General features: G+C 34.8%; 1 protein-coding gene across 2 annotated transcripts in view; it reads right to left on the reverse strand.

Annotated features, from left to right (window-relative positions):
- Positions 1-14,963, reverse strand: part of MTREX (Mtr4 exosome RNA helicase) — a 117,587-nt gene that overhangs the window by 55,289 nt on the left and 47,335 nt on the right. For both annotated transcript variants that reach the window (XR_009054849.1, XM_057743441.1), the window contains exons 17-18: positions 7,673-7,845; positions 6,998-7,066 (exon numbers count right to left, since the gene is read on the reverse strand). Coding sequence is in view for 1 of the 2 variants with exons in the window: in XM_057743441.1 (XP_057599424.1) it covers positions 6,998-7,066; positions 7,673-7,845 (242 nt within the window). In the remaining variant the exon portion in view is untranslated. The remainder of the gene's footprint in view (positions 1-6,997; positions 7,067-7,672; positions 7,846-14,963) is intronic.

Genomic DNA, 14,963 nt, shown 5'->3' on the forward strand with positions numbered 1-14,963 from the left:
TAAAGAACATCTGACCTCAAAACAGAATATATATTCTTCTCAATTGCACATGAAACATTCTGCAGGAGAGAACATGTTAGGTCATTGCACAAACTTTAATAAATTCAAAAGGAATGAAATAATATCAAGTATGTTCTCAACAACAGAATGAAATTAGCAATCAAAAACGGAGATTTAGGAAATTCACAAATACAGAGAAATTAACACATTCTTAAATAACCAGTGAGTCAAAGAAGAAATCAAAAGGGAAATTAAAAAATACTTTGAGATGAATGAAAATGAAGACACAATATGGCAAAATTTATGAGATACAGCTAAATTCCCTGCAGATGGAAATTTATTGGTATAAATGTCTATATTATAAAAGAAAAATCTCAAATTAATAACCTAATATTCCACTTTAAGACAAGGAACAAAGAACTGCAAACTAAATCTAAAGCTAGAAAAGGAAGGAAATAATAAAGATGGAGCAGAAAGTAATGAAACTTAAAAATAGAGAGAGAAAAATCAACGAAATCAAGAGCTGGTTCTTTGAGATAAATAAAACCGACAAACCTTTAGCTAGGTGAAAGATTAAAATTATCAAAATCAGACATGAAAGGGGAGATATTACTAACAACCTCATAGAAATAAAAAGGATTATAAAGCAATATTATGAACAACTGTACCAGTAAATGAGGTAACTTAAATGAAATGAACTAATTTCTAAAAAGATAAATCACTTAAACTGTTTCTAGAAGACAAAGACAATTTGAACAAACCTACAACAAATAAACTGATTTATCAATCAAAATCTATCCACAAAGAAAAGCCCAGGCAGGTGACCTCACAGCCAAATAATTAACACCAATTTTTAAAAAACTCCTCCAAGAAACAGAAGAGGAGGGGAACACTTCTTAACTCATTATGTGAGGCCAGCATTACCCAGATACCAAACCCAAAGAAAGCCATCAAAAGAAAACTACAAACCAGTATCTCCTCTGAATATGGGTGCAAATATCTTTAACAACATAACAGCAAACTTAATTCATTAACACAGGAAAAGGATAACAGAGCAGGAACAAATAGGATTCATCCTAGAAACCCAAAGTTGGTTTAAAAGTCAATTAATACAATATACTGCATCAGATTAAATACAAAATAGAATAAAACACAACCACATGATTATTTGAATAGGCATATAAAAAGCATATGACAAAAAACAACTCTGATGACAAAAACACTCAACAAACTAGGAATAGAAGGAAACTTCCTCAACTCAATAAAGGACACTTAGAAAAACATCATACTTAATGGTGAAAGAATGAATGTATCCCCTCTAAGATTAGGAAAAAGACAAGGATATCTGCTCCATCAATATTGTACTGGAAACTGGCACAACAAGTATAAAGCAATTATACTCCAATAAAGAGCTTAAAAAAAAATATTGTATTGGAGGTTCTAGCCAGGGCAATTAGGTAAAAAGAAGAAATAAAATGCACCCAGAATGGAAAGGGAGAAGTAAGACTACCTCTATTTGCAGACGGGAAAATCCTAAAGAACCCACTAAAAAATTATTAGAACTCATAAAGTTAGCAAAGTTGCAGAATGCAGGGTCAATATATAAAGTCAAGTTTATTAATATATACTTGCTATGAAATATTTAAAAATGAAGTTAAAAGAACAATTCCATTTACAATAGCATCAAAAGATTAAAATAGGAATAAATTTAACAAAAGAAATGCAAAATTTATACTTGGAAAGCAAATTATTATTGCTAGTAATTTCAAAAGATCTAAAAAAAAAAAGGGGGGGGGGGGGAACGTCCCATATTCACAATAGAAAGACTCAAGAGTTGTAAGATGATAATACTCTCCAAAATGATCTACAGATTCAATGCAATCCCTATCAGAATTCCAGCTGACTTCTTTGTAGAAATTGACAGATAATAAAATTCAAATGGAACTCTAAGGGTCACAGAATAGTCAACAACACAATCTTGAATAAAGCTGGAGGACTTACCAATCAAATCTTAACTGCAAAGATACAGTATTCCAGACAGAATGGTACTGGCATGATTAGAGATACAGACGTATTGAACAGAACTGAGAGTCCAGAAATAAACTCATATGTCTATGATCATCTGAGTTTTGACAAGGGTGCAAGCATCATTTAATGAGAAAAGAATTTTCCAATAAATTGTCCTAGGACAAGGAAAAAGCTGGATCTTTACTTTAAGTCACATACAAAAATTCACTCAAAATGGATCAAAGACCGAAATGTTAAGAGCTAAAACTATAAAACTTACAAAAAAACACTCGATAAATCTTCATGATCTTGATGTTGGCAGCGGTTTCTTATATATGACATCAAAAGAAAAGAAAGAAAGAAACTGGATTATACCAAAATTTAAAACTTTCATGCTTCAAAGAACATGGTCAAGAAAGTGAAGATGTGCAAGATGGCATCTTAGGTGTATTCCACTAAACATTTACAGAAGAGTTAACTATCCTTCTCAAGCTATTCCAAAAAAACTGTAGAGGAAGGAATACTTCCAAATTCATTCTACAAGGCCAACACCACCTTGATACCAAAACCAAAGATATCACAAAAAAAATTAGAGGCCAATATCACTGCTGAATATAAATGCAAAAATCCTAAACAAAATATTAGCAAACTAAATTCAACAATACATTAAAAAGACAGAAACCAAGATCAAGTGGGACTTATCCCAGGGATGCAAGGACAGTTCAATACCCACAAATCAATGATACAACACATTAACAAACTGAAGAAAAAAAATCACGATCATCTCAATAGATGCAGAAAAAGCTTTTGATAAAATTCAACATACATTTATAATAAAAACTCTCAACCAAGTAGGTACAGAGGGAACATACCTCAACATAATAAAGGCCATATAGGACAAATCCACAACTAACAACATACTCAACGGTAAAAAAGCTTAAAGCATTTCCTCTAAGATCAGGAACAAAACAAGGATACCCTCTCTTGCCACTTCTATTCAACACAGTACTGGGAGTCCTAGCCACAGCAATCAGACAAGAGAAAGAAATAAAAGGAATCCTAATTGGAAAGGAAGAAGTAAAACTTTCACTGTCTGCAGATGACATGATACTACACATAGAAAATCCTAAAGACACCACCAAAAACTACTAGAATTCATCAATGAATTCAGTAAAGTTGCAGGATACAAAATTAATATACAGAAATCTGCTGCACTTTTATGCACTAACAAAGAACTATCAGAAAGAGAAATGAAGAAAACAATTCTATTCATAATTGCACCAAAAAGAATAAAATACCTAGGACTACATCTTACTAAGGAGGTAAAAGACCTGTACTATAAGACAATTATAAGAAAACTATACTATATTATAGGGAAAGTACAAAACAGTAATGAAAGAAATTGAAGACAACACAAACCGATGGAAAGAAATACTGTGATCATAGACTGGAAGAATTAATATTGTTAAAATGACCATATTCCCCAAAGCAATCTATAGCTTCAATGCAATCCCTATTAAAATACCAATGGCAGTTTTCACATAACTAGAACAAATAATTCTAAAATATGTATGGAAACACAAAAGACCCCGAATAGCCCAAACAATCTTGAGAAAGAAAAACCTTGAGAAAGAAAAACAAAAACTGGAGGTATTGCACGCTCTGATTCAAAACTATACTACAAAGCTACAGTCATCAAAATAGCATGGTACTGGCACCAAAAAGTGGACTCACAGATCAATGGAACAGAATAGAGTCCAGAATGGACCCAAAATTATATGGGCAATTAATCTATGACAAAGGAGGCAAGAATCTACAATGGAAGAAAGACAGCCTCTTCAACAAATAGTGTTGGGAAAACTGGACAGCTATATGCAGAAGAATCAAGCCAGACTGCTCTCTCACACTATGCACAAAAGTAAATTCAATACAGATTAAAGACTTAAATGTAAGGTGTGAAACCATAAAACTTCCAGGAGTAAACACAGGCAGAAAAGTCTTTTGACACTGGTCTTAGTGATATTTTTTGGATCTGTCTCCTCAGGCAAAGGAAACAAAAGCAAAAATAAACAAATGGGACTGAATCAAACTGAAAAGGTTTTGCTCAGTGAAGGAAACTATAAACAAAACTAAAAGAGCACCTACTGAATGGGAAAAGACATCCACAAACAATATATCCAATAAGGGGTTAATATCCAAAATATACAAAGAACTCATACAACTTGACATCAAAAAAACCAAACAACCTGATTAAAAAATGGTAGAGGGCCAGAGCAGATGTTTTTCCAAAGAGGTCATACAGATGGCCATCAGGTACATGAAAAGATGCTCAGCATCACTAACCATAAGGGTAATGCAAATCAAAATCACAATGAGGTATCCATCTCACACCTGACAGAATGGCTATTATCAAAATGCAAGAAACAAAAAATATTAGTGAGGATGTGGAAGAAAAGGAACCCTTGTTCACTGTTGGTAGGAATATAAATTGGTGCAGCCACTATGGAAAACAGTATGACAGTTCCTCAAAAAAATAAAACTACCAAATGATCCAGCAATTCCACTCCTGAATATTTATCTGAAGAAAACAAAAACACCATTATTCAAAAAGATATATGCATCCCTATGTTCCCTGCAGCATTACTGTATATTTTATAACAGCCACGATATAGAAGCAACCCAAGTGCCCAACAACAGAAGAATGGATAAAGAAGATCTCTTTCTCTCTCTCTCTCTCTCTCTCTCTCTCACACACACACACAAAAACACACACAGGAATATTACTAACCCATGAAAAAGAATGAAACTGTGCCATCTGCAACAACATGGATGGACCTGAAGGGAATTATGCTAATGAAATAAGCCAGACAGAGGACACATACTAGATGATTTCACTTACATGTGGAATATGAAGATCAAAACGAATGAACAAACATAAACAGAAACACAGTAATTGATGCAGAGAAAAGGTGGCTGCCAGCAGGGAGGGTGGTAGGAGGAGGAGAGAAATAGGTGAGGGAGATTAAGAGGTACAGACTTTCAGTTACAAAATAAATGAGTCACAGGCATGAAATGCACAGTGTGGGGAATATAGTCTATAACTATGTAATATCTTTTCCTGGTGACAACTAGAATAATTATGCTGAACATTTTGAAATGCACAGAAATATATCATTATGTTGCATAATAGGAACTAACAGTGTTGTAGGTCAATTATGCTCTAAAAACAAACTCACAGATGAAGAAATCAGATTTGTGGTTACCAGAGGCAGGGGTGGAGAAAAGAGGAATTAGATGAAAGTAATACAAAGACACAAAATTTGAGTTATAAGATAAACAAATACTAGAGATATAATGTACAACATATAATTAACAGTGTTGTATGTTATACATGAAGGTTAAGAAAGTAAATCCTAAGAATTCTCATCACAAGAAAAATAAAGTTTTAAAATTTCTTTAATGTATCTATATACTATGATGGGTAGTCACTCAATGTATTGTGGTAATCATTTCATGATGTATGTAAGTCAAATCATTACACTGTACACTTCAAATTTATACAATGCCGCATGGCAACTGTATCTCAATAAAACTGGAAGAAGAAAAAAAAAAAACCCAAGCAAACCAATCAACCAACCAATTAACCTTCAATGGTCTGCCACTGCTTTCAAGTGTTTAAATCTAGACCCAACATACTCAAAATCTGTATTTTAAGTACTTTCTATGATCAACCTCAATACTTTTTTTGATGTTATTCCTTCCCTTAACCTGAAATGTTCTGTATCTACTGCATACTACTTCTACCAGTGAATATCCGTCAAATGAAATTCTACTCAGTGTTCAAGGTTCTGTTTAAAATTTTAAATTCTCTTCCTTCTCAGGTGTCATCTCTAATAGCTCAGACAAAATTTCTTTCTCCTCCTGCTCCAAATGCACTTTGCCTATATCTTTACTGAAGTATTTCATATTCTGCCTTATATTTTCATTATCTGCTTGCCTCTGTTCATAAAATGAGTGAGTACAGGAATTCTGTGTCTGTGGTCAATGAATGCTTCTTAGAATCGAAATGAGACAATGAGTATGACAATACCTTGAAAAAATTCCTATAAATTATGAAAATGGTAATAATCTATTCAGTGGGATCAATCATAGATCATTAATCAAAACACCTATCACAAATCTATGAACTTAATTATTTTCCTACAACAAATGGCTTCAGTATCTCAAAGTTCATTTACATATTTCAGAACTAACTTTCAATCCCAAAGCTAAATTCTCAATTGCTTTTACACATAGGTGGGACAAAGACGTTAATAACAGAATCATGAAACAATCAAACTTAAAATAGTGCAGATATCATCTTATGCAAATCCTTCATATTAAAAATAGGAAAAACAGGCATGGAGATACAGAATGTTTTGTCTGAGGTCATATACTGGCACCTGTTGGTTGGTGCCTACTTCAGGTAAAGAAAATATAATAGGAAAGCTGATTTAATTTTGACGTAATCATTCTTCTAACAAATTATCAAAATCATCCTTGACTTTATATATAATCTTTTCAAAATATTTATATAATGACCAAAATCAACTTTATTATTGCCTTCATGTAGAGAGAATAAGTAAATTAATCAGCTTTCCTAAGTTCTTTCTTTTAAGTCTCTAACATATACCTGAATCCAAATTCTAATTTTCAGTGTCAGATGCTAATTTTTTCTAATAATTCAACTTAAATAGTAAATTTATAAAAAGGACTGGTTTAGGAAGATAACCATACCACTTTAAGGATAAACTTTATAATTATTCAAAAAATTAATTCCTTATATAGAATTTATTACAGCTTCTCTAGGTAATGCTATTTCTTTCTTTTTTTTCTTCCTTCCTTCCTTCCTTTCTTTTTCTTTTTCAGTAATGCTATTTCTAGTCTGATTAATTTCCTGAGTCTGAAAAAACATTTCACTAAAAATTTATATACAATTCTTTTAGTTTACCTTAACATTTGATTTTTTGGAGAAATTCACCACTACACCCCAGCCAAAATCATCTCCTTCATTCTTTACCTGAAAAGAAAGTAAAGCAAGTAAAAAAGAATGTTTATGTCCAAAAGGCAATTTAAATGTCATGCCCACATTACAGGCTAATAAAACTTCCTGAGTTTTCCTGATAAAATATTTTTTGAAAGATCATTGTTAAACTTAAAAAAAAAAAAAAAAAAAAGACATTAACCCTACAGAAAGAAATCACTGCCCAATTTCACAGGCTTCCAGAACAGCAAAAACAGGAATCTCTCAGTTTGCAAATAAATATTAAAAATGATATGGTGTATTTGTTTGCAGAATATCTGAAGTCTTTTACAGCTAATGAATTCACCCAGGTCTCAAAACTGCCTTTTCTTGGATAGCATTTCATAACTGGAAATATTTCTTGGTAATTCCAAAACTGTCTACTTCAATTTATATCCCCCCAAATGAAAATCAGAGTTTAAAAGGTCTTCACATGACCCCTCCTTTCTTAATCAGTGCCATGTGAAACAGATAAAACAATAAAATTAGTAAAGATCATCTATTGTAGCAAGAAGCATTTTACCAAGATAAGAAAAAAAGTGGAATCTGTATCCAAAAAACATTAAATTTTAAAATAATTTATGAAAAAAAATAATGACATACCTTTACCAAACGACCTGGTTGTAGAAATGGTAAGCAATATTTTGGTTTGTGAATATATTCTTCAATCTCTTTACCCAACTTGGCAAGCTGCTGTCTAATCTTGTAATAGATGACTACACTTTCTTCATTTGGTATTACTATTTTATTATACTGTTCTTCTGAGTTCTTTACCTCTGTAAATGAAACACATACACAACATCAAAAAATTACACATCTTATGTAAATTATACCAAAGATACATCTTTTTTTCCTACTACAATTGTAGGGAACAAATTCAGGTTGTATAGATTAGAAGCTTTGAGGAAAAGATTCAGAGAAAATCATAAGGCACACTGTCTAGTTTCTCCCTTCTCCATTAAGGTTCTCACCTTCTCTACCTCTCCTCACAGTTCCCCAACTCATTAATTGTGAATCCTCAACATGATTCTGAACTGGCATTGGTTCTACCTCGTAACTTAATTCTCTCCTGTGGATACGGGGAGGAGACAATCTCTGAGAATCCCAGATCTACACTGTTAAATAAGCACTGCCCTGTAAAAATTCATATGATGGTAGAAATGTTCCATGTCAGTACTTTCCAGTATAAGAGCCAGCACACACTATGTGGCTATTTAAATTTAAAATAATTAAAATTAAATAAAATCAATCATTTAGTTCTTCAAACTCATTAACACCATTTCAAATGCTCAAAAGCCATATGAGACGGCTGACTTCTGTACTTCAATAGTACAGACAGAATATTTCCAGAGAAAGTTCTACTGGACAGCACTATTCTGCATCTTCTAACATGCCGCTTTAACTCTCTGCAAAAAATCCACCTTGCTACTTCATCAGGCTTCCACCACCACCTTGGGACTACACCTCTAAAACAGAAGACAGGAAATTCAACCATAGTTATCTCTCTACTCAGTCAGTGGCCAAAACACTAGCCCCTTTCAGCAATTGTCCTTTTAGTTAATCTAACCATCTGTGATGCCACTCCCTGCTTAAATTCTTGCATCTAGTGCTGACCTCCATTCCTCACTCATTCCATTATGCCTCCTTCCCACTCTGAACAAACACTATCTTTACTGGGGTAAACTACACATAACACAAAATTCACCATTAACGACATGTAGTACATGTAGTACAATATATGAAACCATCACTACCATGTAGTTCTAGAATATTTTCACTGTCACAAAAGAAAACTCCATACCCTTTAGGCAAACACTCCTCATTCTCTCCTTCCCCCAGACCCTGGCAACCTTTCTGTCTGCATGAATTTGCCTATTCTAGATATTCCATATATATGGAATCATACAATGGGTGGCTTTTGCCTTTGGCTTCCTTCACTTAACATAATCTTCTCAAAATTCATCCATGTTGTAGCAGGTATCAGTACTTCATTCCTTTTAATGGTGAAAAAATATCACACTGTATGGATATACCATTTTGTTCACCAGTTGATGGACATCTGGATTATTTCCACCTTTTGACTACTGTGAGTAATGCTGCCATGAACATTCATGCACCAGTTTTTGTTTAAATGTATTTCCAATTCTTTCGGTTATATACCCATGAGTGGATGGCACTGCTGGGTCTTATGGTAATTCTATATTTACCTTGCTGGGGAAGTGCTGAACTACTTTCTACAACTACCACACCATTTTGTTAATTACCTTTAAAAAAATAAATACCCATCCTAGTGACTGTGAGGTGGTATCTCAATGTTGTTATGATATGCATCTCCCTAATGACTAATGATGTTGAGCATCTTTTCATGTACTTATATAACTTCTTCAGAGAAATGTCTATTCAAATCTTTTGTCCATTTAAAAATTGGATTGTTTGCTTTTTGTTGTTGAGTGGTAAGTGCTCTTCATATATTCTGGATACTAGACCCTCATCAGATACATAATTTGCAAATACTTTCTCCCACTCTGTGGATTTCTTTTCACTTTATTGTTGGTATACGCTGAAGTGCAAAAGTTTTAAAATTTAGATAAAATCCAATTCATTTTCTTTTGTTGCTTGTACTTTTGATATCTTATCTAAGAAACCACTGCCAAATCCAACGTTATGAAGATTTATAGCTTTATTTTCTTTGAAGAATTTTATTGTTTCAGCTGTCTACTTAGGACTTTCATCCATTTTCAGTTAAGTTTTGTATATGGTGTGAGGCAAGGGTCCAAATTCACTTTTTTGCATGTGGCTATCCCATTGTTCCAGCAGCACTTGTCAAAAATCAACTGACCACAGATGTATGGGTTTATTTCTGGACTCTCAATTCTATTCCATTGATCAAACTCCTCTATTTAACCTGCGTGCTTCAGTTTTTTTTATTCACAAAATGAGGATAACAATAGTAGCCATACCCCACAAGGATACAGTTAGAGATTGACAAAAGGTATGGAAAGTTTTTGCTAACAGTATAGCACATTGTAAACACTGAGGAAGGATATTACTGTATCATTATTATTTTTAAATTATCATCTTTAACCTTCTCACAGACTGCTCCCTCTAACTTCTGGTCTTTTGCACTCTCTTAGGCATTCTGGCTATTTCTATTTTTGGAAAGACGGAAAGAAGAAAAAGGTAAATGTGAAAGCCTAGGACCATGATATCAGACATGGGAATAAGAGAAGCAAAGTTTTTGATTTCTGAACCTTCCTTAATACCCCATGCTTATCCAACTTCGGACCAAATTCCCACCCCACACAGTCATCCTTAAACACAGCAACAAATCCAAGCTACTGCATGGAGACAGAAGGGAAAGATGTCACTAACAATGTGATCTTCTGATTGAAAACAAACAAAAAACTATTAGTAGTTTTTCTCCCCAGTTTCCCAGGTCTTTTCCTTTTGCATCTATTCTAAGTGGATGACACCAACTTAAAAATTTGCTTAGGAGGCATCTCATTTTAAAAGTTAAAAAAAAAAAAAATTAAAGAAAGTATTTAAAAGTCACTTCTCTCCCTTCCCTCTGAATAGTACCCACCTGCCTCAAAGGCAGCTCCTAATTTCCACTGGCACACTGTAACCCTGCATCCTGCCCCTGTGAGCTTACCACTGGAGCGCTCTGCCTCAAGGGACTTCCTTCCTGCAGAGTCAGCTTCAGATCTCTTGCCAGCCCTCAGCTTACTTCTGTGCCCCTCAAGTTTTTCTATGAGCTTCTGTGAACCAACCCTTGCCCTGGACACCCTTATATCCTCAGTATCCAGTATAGCCTGGCCCCCAGGGCCTCCACACAGAGTTTATCCATGAGTCATCTCCTGAAGAAGGTAAAGCCACTTCCAATGGCAGGAGGACTTCCTCCTGCCTCATTTCACTGTTAGTCCTCCTAGACAATGATTTGTTTTTGGAAAAGAATATGCCTTCCAGACAACTCTTGACTATTCTTCCAATCACTGAGGATTTCTTATGCTTGTATTCAAATTTATAGAACTGAGGTATGAAAGAAGAATCTTGGGGTATGAGGAGTGGTGCAGAATAGAACAAACAATATGCATTCAGAAAGCATCCCAAGAGGAAAAAAAAGGCAAATTAACAGCATTTCCTATCTACAGAGAGATTGAGAACAACCACATGGTGGCTGGTAGCTTTTTTGTTTTTATCAAAAATAAATACAGGAGGGTTGCAGGGCAGAATGAGGAGCAGAACATCGACTCAAGCTGAAATCCTAAGAGACTGAGCTAACTGAGGGTGTATGATGGCAAGGGAAGCTCAAATGTGGTGAGAACTTCATAGCTGAAAAAGCAGTTTTTAGAATTATTTAATCCAAGCCTCATAATCCTTTTAAGTAGTCAAAATAGTTACTGTAGTATCTGTATTTTTCTTCTAGGACTTGAATCACAATCAGGAGGCCTGACCTAAATCACATGCCACATGTGAGCAGGACCAAACATTAGAACCCTAAGGTTCAGTTCCAGGATTTCCCTCATCCTTAACAATGAACAAACCAACTCATTTTATCTCCAGCTGCTCAGGAATCTTTCCAAAGCAAATACTTACATACAAATCTGCATGTGTTGATGAAGACCATCATTTCATAAGTAATTTTGGTAAAAAACCTAAATCCATAATTTTTTAACCATCTGTTTAAAAAACAGGAAAGGGGGCTTAGGTCAATTTGTGTGAAGAACTTTCAGCATGCAAACTACTGGGTCCACAAGTGGGCAGCAACTACGGCACTCTTCCCTACAGTTCTCCCTGCACTTCTGTCTTTCTTAGAAAAGTCAACAAAAGCAATAACAATACTCCCATTGCACTTGTCCCTGGTCAGACCTCACATAGAATATATGTTTTACCTCTGGGCACCACATTTGAAGACAGATACATTTAGACATTTAAAAAGTTGACCGACAAAGGAGCTGTAGGAAGAGACTGAAATGTTATCAGGGATGTGTGAGGAGACCCAGAGTGTGCAGATCATGTCCTCCTCCTCTAAGCTTATTTATTTTTATTAATTGCTTATTTTTAGTGACACCAAAATCAGATGCTGCCAAAAAGTCTGCTGAAGTATTGAGACATGTTCTTTGAAACTTTTTTTTTTCTTTTCTTTTTTGTTTTAACCTCTAACTTCTGGTCTTTTGCACCCTCTTAGGCATTTTGCATCACCTTGGTTATTTTTAAATGAACTGAATTACTTCTTACAGGAACTGTATTCCTTTCATTTGAGAACAGAAGGCTATTCTTAACACGTTATGAGAGTAAAGATTATCAGAAAAAGACACGATTTAAAAAATTTGGTAGACGAAAGTCAATAAAAGGTTATATGAAAAGGAAATGTATACACTGAAATGCTAATCTTGCTGCCTTACTGAAAGTTACAAAGTAACACTGCAGGTATCAGTGGAATACTAAATAAGCACCAACAGTTGTTGTTCATGGAAAGATGATACAAAAACACTGCCTGATGCTTAAATATTGCCCCCATCCTCCACTCTGGATCATTTCTGTTCTCAGACCATGTAACTAATGAATCGAAAGTTTGAGAGACAGTTTAAGAAATCACATGTGTTTTCTATCTAGGACTCTAATTACAGCTATATACCACTCCAGGAAGTTAGTTTAGGTGGAGCCTGCTTTTTCCCAAATTAAGGATAGTATCTCTTGCACGCCAATCAAAAAGTAGAGGAACCTCAGTATAAGAAGCTGGTTTCCTTGCAGTGTACTGCCATAAGAAAGCCTCAGTATCCTAGGAAACAGCATGTGAGATACGTCCATAAACTCTTAAAGACAGTTTGCAACCAATTTCCCCCTTTTGAGGTAGAGGGGAGGTGGTGCTTCCAAAATTATATTTGTATCATACAATATGTGCAACAGATACAAACCTGTGAGTGATGGGGAAATGGACTGCTACTCCCAGTACTGAGCAAATTTTACAAATGGTTAAAGTTTAAATGGCTTTACTAATCTATGGCATTACTACCACTAATTAAAACAAGCACTACTGAGAGTTTAACATAAATGATTTCATTTAATTTTCATGAGTTGGATGAACTAGGTGTTATTCCAATTGCATAAAAGAGCAAACTAAGGCTGAGGTAATCTGGATTCAAACCTATGTCTAACTCCACAGCTCCTGCTACTGACCATGGCGTTATCTATTAATGAAACTAGAGAAAAGGATTACAATTAAATCTGCATTTTTCTTTCCAGTAAAGGAACAGTGAAATCCTAGAATTTTGACTCTTATGACTCACTGGAAAACCTACTAAGGATTTAGTAAATCAAAATGAAAAACATCTCATGTATGATAGCCATCTAAGTTTTTATAAAAATTAAAGCAGTGTATTTGTAAAATAAAAGGTTAATTCTATACTTTCAAAGATAAAAATACTTAAGGTGGTGATAATAATACCAAGTCTCTTGAAAAGATTCTATGTATCAATAGCAAAAGGAATCACACTCTTCCAAGTAACAAGTGAAATGGGGATAAATTTCATTCAAGATGTATTCTGCAATTTAAAAGCACAAAGGGGGACTTCTTTGGTGGCACAGTGGTTGAGAATCCGCCTGCCAACACAGGGGACATGGGTTCGATCCCTGGCACGAAGCCACCGCAATGAGAAGCCTGTGCACCACAACAAAGAGTATTCCCTGCTCACCACAACTAGAGAAAGCCCTGCGGCATGCAGCAATGAAGACCCAACACAGCTAAAAATAAATAAATAAATAAATATTTAAAAAACAAAAACAAACAAAAAAAAAAACCAACCAAAAAAACACCACAGAATCCGCCTGCCAATGCAAGGGATATGGGTTCAATCCCTGACCTGGGAAGATCCCATATGCCGTGGAGCAATTAAGCCCGTGTGCCACAACTACTGAGCTCACATGCCACAACTACTGAAGCCCACATGCCTAGAGCCCATGCTCCACAACAAGAGAAGCCACCACAATGAGAAGCCCGAGCATTGCAACAAAGAGTAGCGCCTGTTGGCCACAACTAGGAAAAGCCTGTGCACAGCAACAAAGACCCAACACAATCAAAAAATGAATAAAATAAATTTATTAAAAAAATAAATAAATAAAAGCACACAGGATAGACCCTATCACCTCTACCCATCTCCTCTTATACTACATGCTTTTTGTTTGGTTACACAGCTCAGCCCTACAAACTACTACAGGTGTTGCAACTACCCCATCAATTATCACTTTCATCACTTAAATTCCTACCTCTTCCATTAAAAAGTCTGGTATACTTTTGATATTTAGTCTATTTGTTGGTTCCAAGATATTAGAAAGACAAGTCTTGCCCCTTTAAAAAGAGAGGTAGGGAAATGCACGGATAATTCAATTGCAAGAAGATTCACGTGTATAGTAGGAACACTGGGGGTCAGCGGTTATGTTACAATCCTTTTAAAAGGTAAGTCAGTTAGAACCACACTGAAAACAACAGCAACAACAGTTGGGGCTTGGGGAGACACAGAACAGGGGACAGAGAAATGGTGGCAGTGTTTAAGTTCATAGAGTGGGTAGCAGAGTCTTGTTCAAAGTCATATTGAAAAATCTGAGCCCAGCTAAAAGTCCTAAGAAGGGCTTTAAATAAATGGGAAAATACTTGGAGAATTCTCCCTCTATCCCCTGCTGTATCTGGGATATTTTCTATGGAATTACAAAAGAATAATATAAATTAAAGTGAAGTTTAAAAAGTAATTAATTTTACCAAAAGGGGAGGTAAAATGGGAGCATGGGATTAACAGATGTACACTACCATATATAAAACAGATAAACTTCATTTTACTGTATAGCACAGAGAACTAGATTCAATATCTTATAATAAACAATAATGGAAAAGGATTTT

This window comes from Hippopotamus amphibius, chromosome 1 (genome assembly GCF_030028045.1).
Source record: "Hippopotamus amphibius kiboko isolate mHipAmp2 chromosome 1, mHipAmp2.hap2, whole genome shotgun sequence".
Taxonomy (NCBI): Eukaryota; Metazoa; Chordata; class Mammalia; order Artiodactyla; family Hippopotamidae; genus Hippopotamus; species Hippopotamus amphibius.